This window comes from Centroberyx gerrardi, chromosome 21, assembly GCF_048128805.1.
Source record: "Centroberyx gerrardi isolate f3 chromosome 21, fCenGer3.hap1.cur.20231027, whole genome shotgun sequence".
Classification (NCBI taxonomy): domain Eukaryota; kingdom Metazoa; phylum Chordata; class Actinopteri; order Beryciformes; family Berycidae; genus Centroberyx; species Centroberyx gerrardi.
In genome coordinates this window covers 5,540,307-5,560,948 of record NC_136017.1, presented here as the reverse complement: position 1 = coordinate 5,560,948, position 20,642 = coordinate 5,540,307, and the positions used below count along the sequence as shown (strand labels likewise).

Here is a 20,642-nt window from a genome sequence, read left to right as displayed (position 1 = left end):
GTGCTGAAACTCCGGCGACCTTCGCTGCAAGGTACGGATCATACCTGCCAATTTGCGCACACCTCTATTGATTATTGACGCAGAATCATCGACCCACATGGAAACTGACAGAGGTGGCGACAAGTGGTAGAAAGGGGCTGAACTACCTGTTAGCTTCTCCGGGCTCGGGGAATGTGCTGCGCGTTTGACACCCAGGCGATGGGAAATATAACAGCAGCTACCAGCGACTGAAACCCAGCAGTGAGAAGCGAGGTCATGACGACTGTGTTTAATATTCATTCAGCATATTTTAATTGCGACTGCATACCTACTGACCTACTTTTTTGCAAGTTGGAAATAAATCGACTGCGGGCTTGATTTGTAACGCTCAGGATTGAAGATTCATGCAGGGATTTCTTTGACTTTTGCCTCGATCGTGAAGGAAAAAACAGACATTCTGTGTAATATTTTTTGTTTTATACCAAGGCCCGCGTTAAGAGGAGGACGGAAGATGAAGGATGGTGTGGAAACAGTGATACTGGTGACCATTGGAAGGTCTATGCAGCATGTTTTGGCGTTTGGCAGAAACTTCCAGTAAAACGCGGGGACATTTCCCAGACTGTCAGTAGGAAGCTGAGAGGGAGAAGGAGATTAAGACCAAGAGATGTGGCTGGAGAGAGAGAGGGTCATGACCGCCTCTCTCGACCCGAACCCCGGTCTGCTGCTGCTGCTGCTGCTGGCCTGCTGGCACACACCCATGATGGTTGGAGGAAGTAAGTCTCTCTTTGTTTGTGTGTTTCTACGTCTCTCTCTCTCTCTCTTTCTAGGTCTCTCTCTCTCTCTCTCTCTCTCTCTCTCTCCTTCATGTCTGTGTTCCTATGTCTCTCTGTTTCTGTCTGTCTCCCTCTATGTCCCCCTCTATGTGTCTCTATCTCTCTCTCTCTCTGTCTGTCTCTATTCATCTCTCTATGTCTCTTTCTCACTGTGTTCGTATCTCTCTCACTCTCTCTCACTCTCTCTCTTTCTTCCTGTCTCTCTGTGTGTCTATCTTTCTCTCTCTCTGCCTTTCTTTCTATCAATTCAATTCAATGAGCCTTATTGGCATGACGTACATGTGCACAAGTTGCCAAAGCATAGATTCAAACATCAACAACAACTATCTGTCTCTATGTCTTTTTCTCTGTCTCTTTCTCATTGTGTTTCTCTCTCTCTCTTTCTCTCTCTCTCTCTCTCTCTCTCTCTCTCTTTCTTTCTATCTGTCTCAATGTCTCTTTGTCTCCGTCGCTCTCTCTCAATTTTTCAGTTCAGTTCAGTTCAAGCTGCTTTATTTTCATGAAATACAAAAGCAGTTATTGCCAAAGCAAAGTCAACAAATTCTAATTCAAATAACAGTAATCAAACTCAAATATACTATTGATATGTCAAATATACAACTCTCTCTGTTTCTCTCTCTCTGCCTCTGTTTCTGTGTCTCTCTCTATCTCTCTCACTAGGTCGCTCTCTCTCTCTGACTGTCTTTTTCTTTCGCAATTTTTTTCAATTCACTTCAATTCAACGTGCTTTATTGACATGAAAATTGAGCACAATATTGCCAAAGCATCGAACATTTAAAGATAATCATTTGTACATTAAATTAAATCCCTCCCCTTGTATCAGTGTGTGCATGTGCGAGTGTGTTTGTGTATGTGCGTGTGTGTATGTTTCAGTGCCTGGACAGTTGAGGGTCTCTCTCACAATATTGCCAAAGCAGTTGACAAAAACTGCAAAATGTCGATGTTCAAAACAAACCGTAAAAAACAAACAGTATTGAGATGATTAATTATTTGGATTAAAAACATATACTATACAATAATACATGATCATCAATATCTATAACAACAAAAGACAGTTCTCTCTCTTTCTTTGTGTCTGTCTTTTTCTCTCACAAATGTGCTCCATAATTGTCATTGTTCCAAATCAAATTTAGCCTATTTACATGATCAAGAGAATACATGACAACAACACTAGGTTTACATTTATTAATTTGTTTTTGTTTGTTTGTCTTTCTATCTGGAGAGTTGTATTTGCTGTATTCAGGCCTCCAGCGTAATATTTCAATTTGACAAAAAGCTGTCATAAAACTGTCAGCGCCTTAATTGAATGTCTGTCAGGGGATTAGACTTTCAAAGCAGTCTCTCTCTCTCTCCCCCCCCCCCCTCTCTCTCTCTCTCTCTCTTTCTCTCTCAGCTGTTTAATTAGCTGTAACAGGAATGCACAGGCACTTTCAATCAACAAAACTTATGTCGATAACATTGCTCAGCCCCCACTCCTCCGTTCCTTTACATTGTGTTTCATGCAGAGCCGCCTTGGCAGACCAAACCAAAACAACGTGCACTGCCTTTGCTGAGTACCGGCACGTGGCTAATCTACGTTTATGAGGCTCCGTATTGATTTAGCCAATGAAAAATGCCTGATATTTCCCTGCATGGCCTTCACCTTCTCCTGTCATGACATAAACATCTCATCCTTAACGGGGCTTTTCAACCGGAGCGAATCGAGCGGCACGTTGCTGCTGCCTTGGGTGTAATTGAAGAATTTTATTCATAAATGACATATCCACTGGAAAAAAAGTAACTGGGTGATGAACAGATTTTTGCATATAAAATAGCGAACACTTTTGAGGACATAATCATACCTGTTTTTTACATACTGAGTGGTGAAATTGAGGCAACAATTTTCATTGAAAATAGAGTAAAAAGAATGATTTGAGTTCCTACTCACTATAGTAAGTATACAACTCAAAAATATATTTTCCTAAAAGTGTCCCTCACAGGATCAGACTATTCTTTAATTCTTCTACATGTCCCTCATTTCACCAAGCAGAACAACCCAAAGATTCAGTGTCCTCCAATAATGATGTATTATTGTGTGTGATTCACACTGTTTTCTGTGTTCGCCTTGCAAACTGAATTTCCCTGGGGACAATAAATACTTTTGCATCTTGACACTTGATCATGCACTGCAAAATCTTTCATCTTAAACAGTGATTTAGTCTTGAATTCAGTCTTAAAGCCATACTTCTTCAAAGCAAGTGAAAGAAATCTGCCAGTGGGGTGAGATCATTTCACCTCTAATCCAGTTTCACTTGTTTCAGTAATTTTCTAGAAACAAGTCACAATTCTTGCATCTTAAAATCCTGTGGATCACTCCATCAGAATCAAGAAAATGACGTTGAATCAAGATAATTTTTGAAACTAATTGATTTCCATTGGAGGCTAGAAGAATGATCTCACCCCTTTGGCAGATTTTTCCACTTGTAAGAAAGATAAGATTTCAAAACTCAATTCTCTACAATGGACAGTGCAGTGTTGGCAGTTCATCGAAAAACGAAGATAAAGTCAGAAGGCTCTGGTTATGTTTCTTCTATCTTGCATGTCACTGCTCTAAGATGAAAACCTTGTATCGCCAAGTCAACTTTAATGGGAAGTGAGAAAAAGTCTCACTTTCAGACTGAAAAACCACAGATTTTCGAAACCCTTAATGGGTTTAGAGTGGGGCTGAAAGGCCGAAGAGTTAGGAAGCGCACGCAACACTTAGGGGATCATGTAAATGTCAAGTGAAGCACCCACATCGGACACAGGAGGTCTTTACTGAAGAGGAGCAGGGCAAAGTGCTTCTCTTTTAACTTTATTTATCCAGTGAAGGGGTTCTTTCAGCGCCGTCTTGCTTCTCATCTCGGCCTTGCTTCTTGTTGAAGGAGGGGAGAGTGTTATTAATTAATTCATGCTGCTCGCCCAGATTTTCCCAGTCAACCTGAGGATTTGAACTAGCGACCCTCCAATCCCAAGGCTGCATCTCTTTTTCTCTCTCTTCCACCTGAGACCTGAATTATCGGAAGCATCACTGCCATCACTGCCACCTGTTCAAAAATGCAGCAGAAGTTCGAGTTTGACATTTATGTTCAAGCCTGATGGGACCTTCTGGGACGTGATTCAACCTGATCCGCTCAGGACGAATTAAAATGCTCACTTAATTGCTGCCGCTTGGGTCGGGTTGGAAAATGTTGCATAATGTGGTCATTAATCAGAAAAACCATTAGCAAGTTGAGGCTCCAGTTGGAGTTTTCCTCACAGAAAGCGGAAAAAAAAAAACGATCAAAAATCATATTTATAAAAAAATCGTCTCTCACCTTAGGTAATGCTAATATATGTTAATTTAATCAGCATGCACAGAACATTAGCTACTGCAAAAACAACAATATTAGTCCCAAGTGAGTACACACCCACTCACATACACACATACACACACACACACACACTCTTATACACAGACAGCCATCCGTCACAGGCCAGCCATTAGCCAGATTAGTCTGTCTGTGTCTATCTGCAAAGCGTCACTTCCCTGTGATTTACGGTCGTCAGTCCGAGGCGGATCGTACGTCACAAAACGACTCTACTCTACTCTACTCTACTCTACTCTACTCCAGGAGAAACACAATGTAAACACTGGGCTGTCACGAGGCTTGTTTTTGTTTTTGGAGTCGCCCCGTGATCCTGTTGTTCGGGGAAAAACTGCCTTTGATTTGACAAGAAAGTAATTTGGTGGAAGCTTTTGTCCAAAGCGCCTTACTGTACCGTGACGGCCCCAGTGGGGATCAAACCCCTGTGTGTGTGTGTGTGTGTGTGTGTGTGTGTGTGTGTGTGTGTGTGTTGTGTTTCTATACTTGTGAGGACCAAATATCCTCACAAGGATACAAAGACGAGGCAAATCCTCCAAAGTAAAGACATCTTGCCGGTCCTAACTTCTTTAAAGCGTCAGTTTAGGAGTAGAACTTGGGTTTCATGTTAAAATTAGAATTTGGTTTTGGTTTAGGTTAACACTTCTACCCTAAGGTCCCTCATGCAGGATCATTATTACAAACACATGTTTCGCAGCCAAGCTTTGGTCAAAGCCACAGCCACACTTTATTTTAAATTCTAGTCAAGATCCCAAAGTTTCCAAAGATACCAAATATGTCAGGCTGAATTACAGGGAAATGTTTTTTAAAATGATGCACAAGACATCTGGATTTTTCCATTTGATGTAATGGTGCAGCCATAAAAAATGGAATCTTCGGTTTGAATATTGAATATTTTTATAATATATAAGCAGCTATAGCTTCAATGAAGTGTTGGATCGAGCAGATACAGAATATGTATGAGACACTGTCGTACAGTATGGAAAAAGTATTTTTTATAACTTTGAAGCCACTTCTTTGAGGGGAAACTCAGGGTGCAAGGGTTTAAGGTAAGGGTGAAGATTAAGGTTTGTTTAGGGTTAGGGTTTAGGGTTAAGGTTAGGTTTAAGGTAGGGTAGATGTTAAGGTGTGGGATGTAGTGGAGAGGGTTAAGGTTATGAAGGAGCTAAGGAATGAAGGTAATGAGTGAAGGTCCTTACAAGTATATGAATGCAAACGTGTGTGTGTGTGTGTGTGTGAGAGAGAGAGAGATCAAGAGTGGATGGGGACTGTCCCAGTTGCCCTCAGCATCCTGGACACTGGTGACATTGAGAATTTTCAATAATCTAATTTAATTTAATTTTTATTAATTGCAATTTTAAAACCTTTAACACCCCAAGTTTGGCCAATTAAGAAGAAATTCTCATTTACAAAGCGAGCATGAAAAAAACAGGCAAAATGCAAAATGGGATGGGATAGGGAGAACGTAAAAATGATGAATAAATAAATTATTTGGACACTGACAGACAGGCATACAATAGGAAGGACATACAAGGACATGGGTGTGTGTGTGTGTGTGTGTGTGTGTGTGTGTTTGTGTGTGTGTGTGCAAACTCAGGCACCCTCACATGCTCTTACGTCTATCTGAACTGCTATATTTCATCATTTAATCAATATCCACATTCTCCCCTCCTCCTCCTCCACTGTCTTTCATCCGTCTCTCTCTTTTTTACCACTCCTTCCATCATTGATCTTTTTTCTCCCACTCCTTCCAATCCATCTCACTTTGCCCGCGCGTCTCCTCGCGACGCCAAAAAAGACCGAAATTCGCTCGCCATCTCTTATCATAGCCGCCCGAGATAATTGCTCTTTCTCGGACTCATCTCTCTCTCCTTTCTCTCTATCGTTTTTTTCCCCTCTGACTCATTCATCCCTCGCTCTCTTCTGTATCGCTCTGTCATATTATGTCTCCTCTGATCCTCCTTTTCTGTTTCTGCGTCTCCCTCGCTTTCTCCCTCTCTCGCTTCTTATCTCTCTCCTCTCTCTATCTCTCCCTACCTCCACCCTCCATCCCTTTCTCTCTCCCTGTCTTTCTGACTCCTAAGTCTCTTCTTCCCTCTCATCTCCTCTCTCCTGGTGTGTATAATGTAATTGCAGAAGTCTATTCACTGTGTGTGCACTCCATTCCAGCCCTTGCAGATGAAAGGGGTTGGGATTTAGCAGCCGTATAGTGTGATGGGGGATCTTGCTGTCAGAGACAAGGAATGTGGTTTTGAATATATTTTCTCTGTGGGATATGTGTGTAGGTGTGTGTGGAGGGGGAGGGTGGGAGTTGTTTGTGAATGTAGCATGTGAGTGTGTGTGTGTGTTTTTCTATTTGCATATATTTGTGGCTTTGTGTGCGTTCGAGCGTGTCTACATGTACTCTGCTCTCTTTCCCACTTAAAGGAAAAATCCACCCGAAAACACTTGTTAGACACACTGCTAAAAAGCAGCTACTGGCAGTGTACTTTGTATTTCTGGTACCATTTTGTTGTTTGGTGGTGCATTTTTATTCTTCCTGTGGTTAACTGGCCAAACGTAGACGACTTGATGTCATGATGAGATATTTCCAGTGCAGCTACAACTTGAGTTTGATATGAAAGTGTTTCAGGATGTAAAACATCAGCGGTGAACGTCAGGTTTTGGTGTCAGTCCCTCAGAATCAAAGAGCGAGGGCTTCTTTCTAGAGCCGCCATTTTGCACCGAGAGACGCTCAACAATCATACAGGGAGAAACCCATCGCAGAAGAGGCAGAGAGACCAATTTCTCCACCGAAATAGACCAGAATGCAATGCAGCCACAAGACAGGTTGTGTTTTGAGAAAAAAGATCACAACTCTCGCTTTTTCCCAACTGGGAAAACTCACTCTCTTGCTCTTACAATGCGATCGCTCTCTTTCCACCCACACATACTGAATGCAACAAGCTCATGCCTGTTCTCTGGGGGCGTTGTCAAAAGGCATTCTGGGAAATGCAGGAAATCGCTAACTGAAGTAGAAGTAGACAAGGCAGGTTGAGGGAAAGTGAAAGTTCTGGTACACCGCAAAAAAAAAAAGAATTACAACACTTCACAAAATAACTCCTGGAATGCATTGAACATTACTGACTGATGATACTGTATATTATAGTGTAAGAGTATCTGCGGCTAACCAGCTTTGGCAGGCCGGTGTGCACTCCGGGGAGCTGGAGAAGGCTGGCTTGCATAAATGAGCCGCGGTTAGCTGGTTAGCCTGGAATAGAGCTCAATGGAGCCTGACTGGATCCTTTCGATTTGGCGATGGACTGAATTTTCTTTCTATTGAATTTTTAATAGAGGCCTGTCACAAAATGTTTGGTGAGTGGTTATCAGCGGTTTGCGAGAGGCTGCCAATCCTCCTACCGCCGACCGAAATGAGTCGTTTTCTTTGTCTTGTCAGGGAGGAGGAGGAGATAACGCTGTAATTTCCCAATTTTCTGTCACTCCCCCAACATGGTGGCATGTGGTTAGTTCATAACAATAATAATAATAATAATAATGATGAATTTGATTTAAGAGTGCCTTTTTCAGACTCGAGGACACTTTACATAGTTCAAGCTTTCAAACACACACTCATGTTCACACACATGCATGAAATTGTGAATAAAGATATATGATACTGTGCAAAAGCAAAGTTCAAAAACATCAAAAGGGAAAAGGAGCATATCAAGCCTCAAAAAATGGCATTCAGAAGCTGAGATAGTAAAAATAAATAATAAAATAAAATAATTTATTTTAATTTGACATGGTGCAAAAAGTGAATTTTACCTCTTTTTTTATTTTTTTTTACTAACTCAGCTTTTTAATGTCTTCCTTTTTTAGGCTTAATGCCCTAATTGGCTGGTGTGCGGGCTCCTTTTCCCTTTTGATGGTGTTTTTGGACCACACACACACACACACACACACACACACACTCTAACATAAACGAATACACAAACACACACAGGGACATACACACTTCCAGGCTCATGTTAATTGCTTTCAGTGAAGTGCAGTGAAGTGAAGTGCTATTCTTATCCTGCTCTAAAGAAGAAGTTAGATTGGACCAATGACTGATCAATAGTTCCTGACATTCAGTAAAAAGCCCAGTTATTGATTCCATTAGATATTGTATCATTATGAAGAGGAAAGTAATGGAAGGATGTCTCCTCATCTCTCCCATCAGACTGTCTCTCTCTCTCTCTTTCTCTCTCCCTCTCTCTCTCTCTCTCTCTCTCTCTCTCTCTCCCTCTCTTACTTCCATCCATGTTCTTTCTGAAGGAGGGAAGGAAAGGAAGAAGGGATTATCTCTCTCTCTCTTCTTCTGGAGTGAAGAAAGGAAAGGAAGAAGGGATTATCTCTCTCTCTTCCTCTATATCATGTCCTCTTTCTTTCTTTCTTTCTTTCTTTCTTTAATTTTTGCTTCCTTTCACCATTTGGTTATTCCTGCTGTTTTCCTAATGAAGGAGGGAAGGAAAGAAAAGGGAATTATCTCTCTCTCTCTCTCTCTCTCTCTCTCTTTCTTCCTTCCTTCATTACTGCTGTTTTCTTTCTGAAGGAGGGAAGGAAGGAAAGGTAGAAGGGATTATCTCTCTCTCTTCCTCTCTATCTCCTACTTTCTTTTTTCTTTCTTTATCCTTTCCTTTCACCCTTTCTTCCTTCATTCCTGTTGCCTTCCTTCTGAAGGAGGGAAGGAAGAAAATGAAGAAGGGATTCTCTCTCTCTTCCTCTCTATCTGTCTTCCTCTCTTTCTTTCTTTCTTTCTTTCTTTCTTTCTTTCTTTCTTTCTTTCTTTCTTTCTTTAATTTTTGCTTCCTTCCACCATTCCATCATTCCTACTGTTTTCCTAATGAAGGAGGGAAGGAAAGAAAAGGGAATTATCTCTCTCTTTCTCTCTCTCTCTCTCTTTCTCTGTCTTTCTTCCTCCCTTCATTACTGCTGTTTTCTTTCTGAAGGAGGGAAGGAAGGAAAGGTAGAAGGGATTATCTCTCTCTCTTCCTCTCCATCTCCTACTTTCTTTTTTCTTTCTTTATCCTTTCCTTTCACCCTTTCTTCCTTCATTCCTGTTGCCTTCCTTCTGAAGGAGGGAAGGAAGGAAAGGAAGAAAGGATTCTCTCTCTCTTCCTCTCTATCTGTCTTCCTCTCATTCTTTCTTTGTTTCTTAAATTTTTGCTTCGTTCCACCATTCCGTCATTTCTACTGTTTTCCTAATGAAGGAGGGAAGGAAAGAAAAGGGAATTATCTCTCTCTCTCTCTCTCTCTTTCTCTGTCTTTCTTCCTTCCCTCATTGCTGCTGTTTTCTTTCTGAAGAAGGGAAAGAAGGAAAGGTAGAAGGGATTATCTCTCTCTCTCTCCCTCTATCTCTCTCTTCCTCGTATATCTCTCTTTCATTCTTTTTGCTTTTATTTCTCTTTTCCTTTCTTCCTTCATTCCCGCTGTTTTCCTTCTGAAGGAGGGAAGGAAGGAAAGGAAGAAGGGATTATCTCTCTCTCTCTCTCTCTCTCTCTCTCTGAGTGGAGATCGTAGCTTTTAACAGTGACTTAGTGATATAATGACTGTCACACTCTCTTTGCGAACACTTCAAATTACCGATCAATTTTACTTCACCCCAGAGAGTAATTGATATGAGCCTGGAGGGGTGTGTCCGTGCCTGTGTGTGTGTGTGTGTGTCTGTGTGTGTGTGTCTCTTTGTGTGAATATACATTTACATTTTAGCCATTTAGCTGACACTAACCATCCAGAGCGAATCACAGTGACTGAGTGGACGGGCGTCATCAGTGTGTTGCGCAAGGACTCTTCGACAGGACACATGGCCGCTGATGGAAACAGCGAACAACACACACGTGCGCATGAAAGAGTGTGTGACAGGCTGCGGTTTGAGTGTCCAATGACGTCCAATTAGAGCCCAGGACACTGTGAAGTGTGGCAGGAATTTGCATTTTATCCAGCAGGACCCGCTCCGGTCAGAGAAATCCTGGATAGGTTGTCCTGTTTTTTTGTTTTTGGACAAAGTAGAAAATGGGCGACGAGAAATGAGAGTTGTATTAGTGTAGGAAGGATTTGTCCTGGTGTGAACTGCATTCACTGCAATGTGAAATTCATTAGCCGTTACATAATGCGTTCATTCATTAAAGTACAACTTGTTTTGGCAGTTTTTAATTCCCATACACTTTGCAGTGAAAAGTGTGTGTGTGTGTGTAAATGTGAGGACTATCGTGTTCTCAGCGTGTGGAATGCACTTTGATCCCAATTAAGTTAATTAAGTAATGTAAAATGTGTTCTGTGTGCGTCTCTCTTGCTCTCTCTCTCTCTCTCTCTGTGTGTGTGTGTGTGTGTGTGTTCTTTTATATTCCACCAAATGTCCTCAAAAGGATAGAAAGATGGGGAAATTTTGCCAGTGGGAACTTCTTTAAGGGGCTTGGGGATAGAGTTGGGTTTAGGATTAAAGGAAAAATCCACCTTCATATACTCTTATGCTGTTTTGATTAATCTGTGATGTTCGATGCATTCCAGGAGTTAATTTGTGATGAAGTGATGCAATTTTGGTGAACCCACTTTTCCTCAACCTGCCTCATCTACTTCAACTGAAGTTAGTGATTTCCTACATTTCCCAGAATGCCATTCGACAGCCCCCAGAGAAGGAGGTTCTCTGGTACTCTCAACATGATTCTACATGATCTCTTCTCAACATGATTTTACAGGTCTCATGTAAATGACACACAACATGTCAATTGTGTTTCTTTGCAGAGGATGAGTGTGAAAAAAAATGGAAAAACCTGAGAAACAGAAAGGAAAGGAAAATACAGAGTGAAAGCAAGCAGAAGGAAGGATTAAAAGATGGAAATATAGTTCCATTTTGTTTCCTTGAACCTTTCATGGAGGAGAGGCCTACTGGCAGTATAGAGGAAGATTATTATACGTTACACAGGTTCCCAGACTGAATGGCCATTTCGTTTCCACTCCATTATTCAGCCTGAGATTGCCTCCGTGTTCGCCGTTTTCTGTGTGTGTGTGTGTGTGTGTGTGTGGGTTGATTTTCCCCAAACCAATCACTAGTGACTGACATATCTGGCCGCTCTGACGTTATTTTCAGTGACACTGATGCTGGGTCCACCAGTCCATCTTCCACCCCTCGATTATTGAGTTTTTTTTGTTGACAGTTGTTTGTAAGGTAAGGAAGTTTCTTCTTACTGCTATCGGATTAAAAATCGCTCCATTTCCCCGCCCAGAACACACTAGAAAGAATCCCCCAGTCATAGGCTCCTACAAATCTCCTACGGTGGCTCACAGGGGACAGAAGTCACATTCACGTTTGAATATTCTCAACAAACGTGGACAGGGTGAAATACAATAAAAGGTACTTCTAATTATTGGTGGCATTTTATGAACATTCAAGGGTTTTTTTGCCCCGAGAACCTGTTAATTTCTGACCTTGGTCGCTCCTCAGCCCCACATGACACCCCACCAAGCCCAAAGCTCAGCAGTCACCTTTATACAACCAGCAGGCAGTCCAATACCCGGCTGTGGCTCAGCAGGTCCAGCCCTCCAAAACACCATCCCAGCCCAATAACTGTACAGGCAGGACAGCAAGTGCACCAAGAGCTCATCCAAATTCAGATGACAGCTTTGAAGAGAGCATTATGTTAGAGCTGAATAAACAGCATGACCCCGAGGAATTACTCGTCCTGAGCCTTGGCCCCATGCTGAGGAGTTTACGCCCAGAGAAGCAAAGTCAAACCAGAATTGAACTGTTGTCGTTGGCCTACTGCACAAAGCCCAGTTTGCCTCAGCTGCTAATGTTTTGATCTCTGCAACCAACTGAAAGGATCTGGTATTGCAGTATGGCTCACCAATGGATTTGTTTGGTGTTCAAATTTATCAGATAGGAGATCATGTTTTTTTGTGTGTTTACATTCGCAAAAAAAAAAAATCATCTTTTTTTTTTGTATTTATTTTGAGTTGTACTGAGATTTTTGTATCCAGAACACATTCATATCATATCAGCCTTTGTTTGAGTTTACCTGCTCACTGAGGTGTTGTACATTTTTTGAGTACAGTGATATGTTCATATAGATTTTCCCAACAAATTTGTCATGAATTTGAAATACTGGTTTGATTCCATCTTCATATATTTTTTTGTGCACACATTAAATGCTAAAGTGCCTTGTTGTTCCAAATATAAAGCTTCAATGCACTGTTTGGTCTTGAGTCCACAGCTCTTAGTTTACATGTTTAGGATGCAGTCTGGATGTCAATAATTTACTGTTGTACACTACACCAGCTTTCAGTAATCCACAACATAATTGCATCATATGGAGTTGATCACTTTAAAGTGTTGCAATGAAATGGCAACACAGCAGTGCATTGCATTTTCTTTAATTGAAGATGAAATAAGGAGTAAATACTGTATGAAATGAAAATGAGTAGCAGAGTTGCAAGCATGACATCAGAACTAATGAAAAATGTGAAGGCGGTGAGAATTGCTTTTTGGAATTTGTGGCTTTTGGCTTTTAAAAAAAGCCAAAAGAGGAGACACAGAGGGGGAACGGCTCAGTTCACACTCGACTGTTCTGCCATGGCACCTCACCAGCAGCAGAGGAAAAACATGTAGTGTACGTTTCCCTCACAGCAGGGGCTTTCGCTGTTGCTTCCCATCCTGGGGATTTCCTGCAGGGTCGGGCTGCCAGCCTCTGGTTCAAGGCTGGTGGATCTGTGATGTCCCGGCAGAGGAAGTTGTGGAGGATCACCGGTGCCTTCACCAGCTTGTCCACATTCTCTGGGCACACACGTATGATGCAACGGTACAGTTAATCCTCCGCTGTGCTGCCAGGAACCCGAAGGCGTCCTCCACTATCCGCCTAGCTCGTGACAGACGATAGTTAAAAACACGAGAGCTGGAAAAGGCTACAGGAGGTCTTTTCACAGAGGAAAGGCCTCTTCTCCGACTTTAGTGTGGTGTTTAGTGTCTTTTTTTTTCTTTCTTTTGGGGGGGAAATTAAAAAGACGGTTGATGAATGTCACAAGCTCATCTGCATTCAAGAACTTACAGATAAACATCAAAATAAGATGAATATTTATTGTAATTAGAGTTAAAATTGGCACAGCAATTATTAAGGCATTTGCGAGGTCCGCTAAATTCGAGTAACCAATGACGCATTCAAGCTAAGCTCATCAGTTAACTTGGAAACCAGTAGATCTGTAACACCGGTCCAAGGTGTTCAGCATTTGGGAGTGGTAAGATCCAGCCTGCCTGCCTGGAGAGCCTTTCCAAATCCTCCATCGCTGTTCCTTCCAACAGCACCCACATCCACCTCCCTGAATACCTGGCATCGACGACAGCCAGCAGGAATATGGAGAAGGTGCCTTTGTAATTATAGATTTGTGATCCAGATGACGCAGGAGACCGGATCACGACGTGCGTCCCATCGATTGCCCCTATACAGTTTGGGAAGCTCAAAGTCACAGGCAATCTCTCTCCAATCTTCTTTTTTGGAAACTGGCATGTATTGTGCCACCAAGCAGTCCCAAATCGCCTTGGAAACGGAGGGTACAATACTTTGTCACGGCAGCTGGAGGCGATGCTGCTGCATGAATCCCCAGTAGCAAAGTAGCTGTTGGGAGAGATCTAGGTATAATTCACTACAACATTAGATACATAATGAATGGAAATACCATTCATTTAGGGGAATGAAACAATAAAACACTGCAGGCTACAGAAGATTAAAACGGGGAGAGCGACAGCAGATGTTGTAATAGCTGCAATAACAAGATGGATTTGAAATATGAGAGAGGCCTCGAGCAAATTAAAAGCATGATGAATGTAAAAGTAAGTTTTGAGATGCTTAAAAATCAATGAGTCTGATTCTTTTAGTATTGCGGTAGCCTTCCATATTCTGCAGTTTGGAGGCATCACGAAGCAGCCTGTCCACTCTGATGATGTGTGGCGTTTTAAAAACACTGGCTGTTCCAGGCATTGAGCCATCGTTTGGCTTATAAAAAGCACCTCACTTCAGACCTATTGGGTACAAAACGTATTACATTACCCCAATATAATATAGTGCTGAAACATCGAAAGATATGAATCATAAGATTCATTTTGAAGTGCTTGTGTAACGGCACAATCGATACCAGACGTACGGCTCTGGTCCACTTACCGGAGACAGATGGCCGAACGTTCCTTCTCATGTCCATCTTTGTGATGTGGGGTCTCACCTTCTCCAGCAGGACGTCAAATTGCTCTTTGTTCAGCCTGAAGTGGGACTCAAATCTGTCCGCATCAATCTCACCTTGAACTCCCCTTTAACACAGCGAGAAAGCAAAGTCTAATGCTCCCAAATCCTGCGTTGACTGGCTCTCCTCCGTCTTCTGTGCTGAATTAGAGCAAATAACAAGACTTTGTTTTTGCCCTTATCTCAAATACATTTTGCTTTTCTGATTTTAGCAACGGCAGAGACGATTTGCATGCCCCGCTTCTGTGATGAAGCCTCCCTTGACAGCATTAAGATTAAAATAATATACAAATACACCACCAAACAACAAAATGAGCCCAGAATTGCAAGGTACATCACTAGTAGCTGTTTAAGTGTTTTAGGGTGGATTTTTCCTTTACGATTAGAATTTGGACTAGGATCAGGACTAGGTTCAGTTTAGGGTTAGGGTTAAGGTTAAGCATGTAGTGGAGAGGGTTATGGTTAGGGTTAGGGAGTTTCTTATCTCTTTCTTCTATCTCTTGTGAATCCTCTGCCTTTTAAATACTTTATTGTCTTCTTTTTCTGCCGCTGCAGGACAGGAACCATCTGCAAACCGGCAGTTTTGCTGAGTAGGGCCAAAGTGTTTCAGATACCTTGTGTGGCGTTTTAACCTTTTTCTCCTGTATAAATAAATGATTGAATGAATGAATGTATTAATCTAGTCACTGAAGGTCTGCAAAGTACAGTAATACAAATGTGTGTGTGTGTGTGTGTGTGTGTGTGTGTGTTTTAATAGCAGTGCCAGCGGCCCCAGTGAACGTATCGGTCACCCAGCTCAGGGCGCATTCGGCCATGGTGACCTGGAATATTCCTCAGGGAGACACTGTCATTGGATATGCCATCTCACAGCAGGTACAGTGTGTGTGTGTGTGTGTGTGTGTGTGTGTGTGTGTGTGAATATCTACTAGGAATGGCCATGCATGCAAATTTAGCTCCGAGTGTGATTTTTTTGTTGGTTTAATCCTTGGTAAAAAGCTTGTAAATTAATTTCTCGGACTCCAGTCAATCCTTCTCCTGTCACTTATCCTATCCTATCCTGATCTAGCCCGTTCTCCCGCTGTGCGCTCATTTGGTAGCAGACCAATTAATTTTGCAGGAATACAAATTGAAGGGATCTAAATTATAAATTGAATGGCCAAAAACTTGGAACCCTGCCACGCTGAGGGCCAGAAAAGTAGCTTTTTAAGCGTTGAATTATGTATTTTTGTGATACTCTTTATCTCTTGAGGAGTGGATGTGATTTTTCCTCCCTGCTCCCGTCCTGCAGAGGGTTTCAGAAACGCAGGGTCAGCCGCACTGAGCAGCATCCGCGAGGCCAGCAGGCAGTTCAGCGTCTTGCTCAAAGGCACTTCTGCATGGCGGACACTTGGGGCGATGAGGAATTGAACCTGGAACGTTCCGGTTACAAGACAGTCTCCTTCAAAGTTTGGAAATGCCAGGGGAATCTGCTCACTTAATTTATTGAAAAGATATTTAATGTGAAGCTTGGCTGCTGGTCGCACCTCTGAAGGAACAATAAAAAACAAGTCTCCTGATTACAAAAGAGTTTTAGCAAGCCAAAACACAGCCTGGGGCTTTCTAATCACCGAATCAGCGAAAATGTAACCAATGAATGAAAATATTGGACATGGAAATTGCGCTATATGTCATGCAGTAGCCTTGAAATGAAGTTAGCAGAGAATGAGCTGGAACCCTGTAATGGGGATTTAGCTTTTTATTCTGATCATATATCACCTCATTTCGTTCGGCTTACACAGCCAAAGCAGAGAGCGGCGCACATCTACTGTAACCCAGCCTGCTTACTCACTCTGAATCATTTTAATCAGGTTTTACCACCCACAACTTGGCAAAAGGCAAATTAGACATTAGCTGGGCTCTGAGTGGGAGTTGTCTCCATTAGAGGAAATTATTTGGCTGCGACTCGCCTGACAGGAGAACATCCACAGCCGCGAGTAGCGAGCGCTGCCAAACAGCTCCGTTTTTAAAGTCGCCTCACGTCTGACTCAGAATCCATCAACCTCATGGCCTCTTAACAAATGCGACACAGCTTCAAAATACACCGAAGCATCTGGAGCCATAACCTCAAAAAGCACTTACGTTAAAACCTTACTCAAATATTAAAAGCGAAGGTGGCGAGGGCAGGTGTATCGCGGGTTATCCAGCGGGCTTTATCTACTGAGCTTAATCTTTCAACCTATTCTACTGTTGAGGTCAGTGGAAGACGTTCTGGATAACGTCGGCTACTGTAAATGCCGAAAATGTAAAATAGGTAAAATATACCCGACGGACTGGATTGGCTTTTCAAGAAATGCAGTTATATGCAAAGTTACTGCACTCTGTCAGTCGGGCACTGCTTCTTTCCTTGGTGTATCTTTAGGTTTTTGCTTAGAAAGCAATACTGTCAGTTATGAGTAAAAAATAAGAACAGTGAGATTCTTAGGTTAAGGCTCAAATTCTCAGATATTCTGCTATAAGAGAGATTATTTCAGATATGTTATCATAACAGGCTGAGTCTTCTGCTTTCAAAGGAGAAAGCAGGACGAGTGAATCTGCTCAAAGAGTTTATTTCACTCATCTGAAGTCCTTCCAGACGCCCAAGCACAGACTGGTGAGAATCGCACGTTATGTAACCGCGCTTTCATACAGTATATGGTCACACACACACACACACACACACATACACACACAGGGAGCATCCCAATTTGATCTTAATTATCAAGATTTCCCATCTGAGACGCAAAAACTCCCAACAATTGTAATTCAAATGTATAAATGTCAAAAGGGGGGATCTGCACACCGAAAAAATGTAGCATGGGTGCAATAGAATCTCAAAATGGAGCTTTTGTTCTGACATTTTGAAATGCCATAACCATAATATACAGTAAACACAAGGTTAATTGATGATTAATGTGTTAATGTGGGTGGATGTTGATCAATTAAATCCACTTGGAGCCTGCAGATAGTATCCGTTCCAAACTATAGGTGTGTTCTGAGGTTTCTTCATTGATTACTAGACCAGCACTTCCTGTAAGCCTGTTCCAACAACTGTGGAGAGATTTGTTTACATTTGACCTATATAAAATGGATCGCCACATATGGTTGAAATGCATTCAGCTGCCAATATTTCCTTTGTATCTTGCTAATGCTTAGAATTTGGAGTTGTTTCTTCAGTGGTACCCGAATAAAAATCATTTTATAACCAAACCTTGTACCAAAACCAGGACCCAGGCTCCAGATCAGAAGGTCGCGATCCACACAAAAGCCGCATATTTTGTGGAATAGTCCTTGAGCGTGACATTTAACCTGTCGTACCTGCTCAGTCTTTGTAAGACGCTCTGCAGCATCAGCTGAATGCCTCAATTGAACCGTAACCCAACAAAGCTCCTTTCATCCATCCGTGCTGTAGAAAATTCTAGTTGAAACACTTGTTTGTCCTTATGCCACACTATACTGTCCTTGATCTTTTTTTGTATTGACTGCTGCTGCTGATGAACACTCCAGACAGAAGAATCAAACACACTGCAAAACCGTCCATTTATCAAGCAAATTCTCCTCATATTAAGTCTAAGCAAGAAATATTTGTCAATGGCGTAAGATAATTTCACTTGTCTCTTTACAATTCAGCTTGCCTCAAATGGAATAATGTTCCATATACTGTAAGATATATCACTCAAGTCGATTGACTGATATCTTACTTAAAGGGGCATTAAGTAATTGATTACCTCTATCGATGTCTATAAACATATATATTTCATATCATATTTTCAACTTTGAGATGGGTAAGTTAGCCAATCAGAGCAGAGATCCAACAGAAACATATAGTGAAGAGGTAATATATCATCCTGCTAAATATTGGAATAATAATACTGCTTTGTCTTTTTTTTTGGGCTTGAGAACGAGGCTTTTTAGCCTTCATAGATGAAATGTTTATGGGGTGAGTGTCTGGAAACTCCAGCTGGTGGAGAGTTTTTGTTCCAAAACAAACAAGTTTTGAAAGCCACTTAATAATAATAATGGTTGAGTCATTGGTATTGATCAACATCCCTATCAACACCCTGCAGATATATTGTAGTCATTTTATGCTATGGAGCAATAAAAATCCTACTTATCGCCCCTTTAATATGAGATGAAATTGCTTGCTGGGATGGGTGTTTTGTGCAGTGCAATAGATGTTCTCAGCATCGACTATTCTGTCTCATCAATCGATTCAACAAATAAATCCTACAGTTAAAGCAGGCAGGATGGCCTAGTGGTTAGAGAGGTTCTGCCATAACTGGGCGTGGGATTGAAACCCCTTATAGCCATATAGCAGCTGCCGAAGTGTCCTTGAGCAAGACACTAAACCCTCTACCTGGTCCTGGGGCGTCGTACTACCTGGCTGATCCTGTTTTTCCCCCTTTGGATCAATAAAGTCGATCAAAATAAAAGAAGAGGTCCATAATATCCCAAATATTTATATTCTTTTTATTTAAATGCTAAGTTTGCGTATGAGTGTGCATCTGCATTGCTCTGCGTGTGCATGTGTGTATGACTGTGTGTGTGTGTGTGCGTGTTTGCCTGCATGCCTTCCCTGTGTGTGCGTGTGCGTGTGTGTGTGTGTGTGTGTGTGTGTGGGTGTGCTAAAAGCGTATTCTCTCAAGGTAAGGAGCCTGGTATAAAAGCGTCCACCAGATGGCACGTGTTATTATTTTATGCACGTGTGTCTCCAGAGGCAGGACGGCCTGATGCAGCGCTCCATCCGAGAGGTAAACACATCCAGCCGCTGGTGTGTGTTGTGGGATCTGGACGAGGACACACACTACAGCGTCCAGGTGAGAGATACACTCTGCTCCTCTCTAAAAGGGCTGCGTCACCATGTCTGGTCTGGGATGACGCATGTCTGTGTCACTTTTCAACACATTCATAGCTCTACATATTCAATTTTCATTAAATATCAGATATCGCCCACAGTTAGAGTCGTCCGCCTCTGATGAGCTACATAAAAACAGTCTGTAAAACCTGAAATGTTCTTTTCTTATCACATTTTATTTATACATTTCACTGTTCAAAATGTTTCAATTAATTCTTCATTTAAAGGCAGTAATGTCTCCTAAGGTTTCTCTACCATTGAATAGGTGCAATGGGTCACAACGCCTTAAAGAGCTGCTAAACCTAAAATAATTTCATTAGTCTGGGTTTCAATGGAGAGCTACAAATTAGAAACTGCTGCAAATTAGATACTTTTTACATAAAAAGCTTGCATTGTGCAAGATTTTTAATTTTTAATTGAAGAACTTCAGGTTATGATTTATTTTCCAAAATGAATATATTGCGTTTTAGAAATGAACTTGGAAATTATGAATCTCCTCTCAACATAAAATTAACATCAACACATATTGGTAACACTTTCTTTATGGCATATCTATTAGTTATTATGACTAATTATATTGGTAATTAGTTCTGATGCAGCACAAGTGTATAATAGCTCATAGTACATTAATAACCAGCACTAATTCCAGCTACTGGATGATGGAGCAGTATCTAATTTGTGGCTCTATTATTGCGGCTCTATTAAACATTTTATAATCCATTCTAGCTTTATTACAGACTGACAGACTTTTTACAAAAAAAAAAATATTTATATAGTTTATTTGATAGGGACAATGCAAATTAACATAGTGCCAACTAGTTACAAACAAGTTGATGCAACTGATGTTCTGCATACAGAGATTATAGCTATTGCTAGTTTCCAACTCCTGTCCCTAGTTAGGCTTTTCTTAAGAGAAATAAGAAAGTATCAAGGTTACATACAATTATAGAACATTTTTTAAAGAATTAAAAAAAAAAACGTCATGAGATAATTAAAAATGCATACAGCTCTGATTTTGCTTCAGCCAGCCTTGTGCTAACTTGTGCAGATTGTCCTTCAGTTGTCCTTCAGTCGGAGGACTGGGTTCAATACGCATCCGCCCTGCAGGAGTGTCACTGAGCCAGACACTGAAACCCTACTAGCTCCAAGGTCTCTGCTCTGTAACTGACCCTGACCTTTGACCTCCCTGGGGAGGGGAGGGGAGGACAGTGAAAAGATCAATAAAGAATAAAATAATTATCCAGATTGACTTTGAACGAGAGAACTGGAGCTCAGGCTCAGTGTCTTGCTCAAGGGCAGTTTGACTCACGGCTGTTGCACGGATAAAACTTCT

The 20,642-nt window shown here is 41.6% G+C and overlaps 2 protein-coding genes across 2 annotated transcripts in view; both read left to right on the top strand.

The window, feature by feature from the left end:
- eed (embryonic ectoderm development) overlaps positions 1-20,642 on the top strand; it is a 296,858-nt gene that overhangs the window by 108,225 nt on the left and 167,991 nt on the right. The gene's annotated exons all lie outside the window — the stretch shown is intronic.
- The window catches only part of LOC139914614 (fibronectin type III domain-containing protein 5b-like), a 24,887-nt gene continuing 4,888 nt past the window's right edge, over positions 644-20,642 (top strand). The window contains exons 1-3 of the mRNA XM_078291238.1: positions 644-752; positions 15,197-15,312; positions 19,170-19,271. Coding sequence (XP_078147364.1) covers positions 644-752; positions 15,197-15,312; positions 19,170-19,271 — 327 coding nt within the window. The remainder of the gene's footprint in view (positions 753-15,196; positions 15,313-19,169; positions 19,272-20,642) is intronic.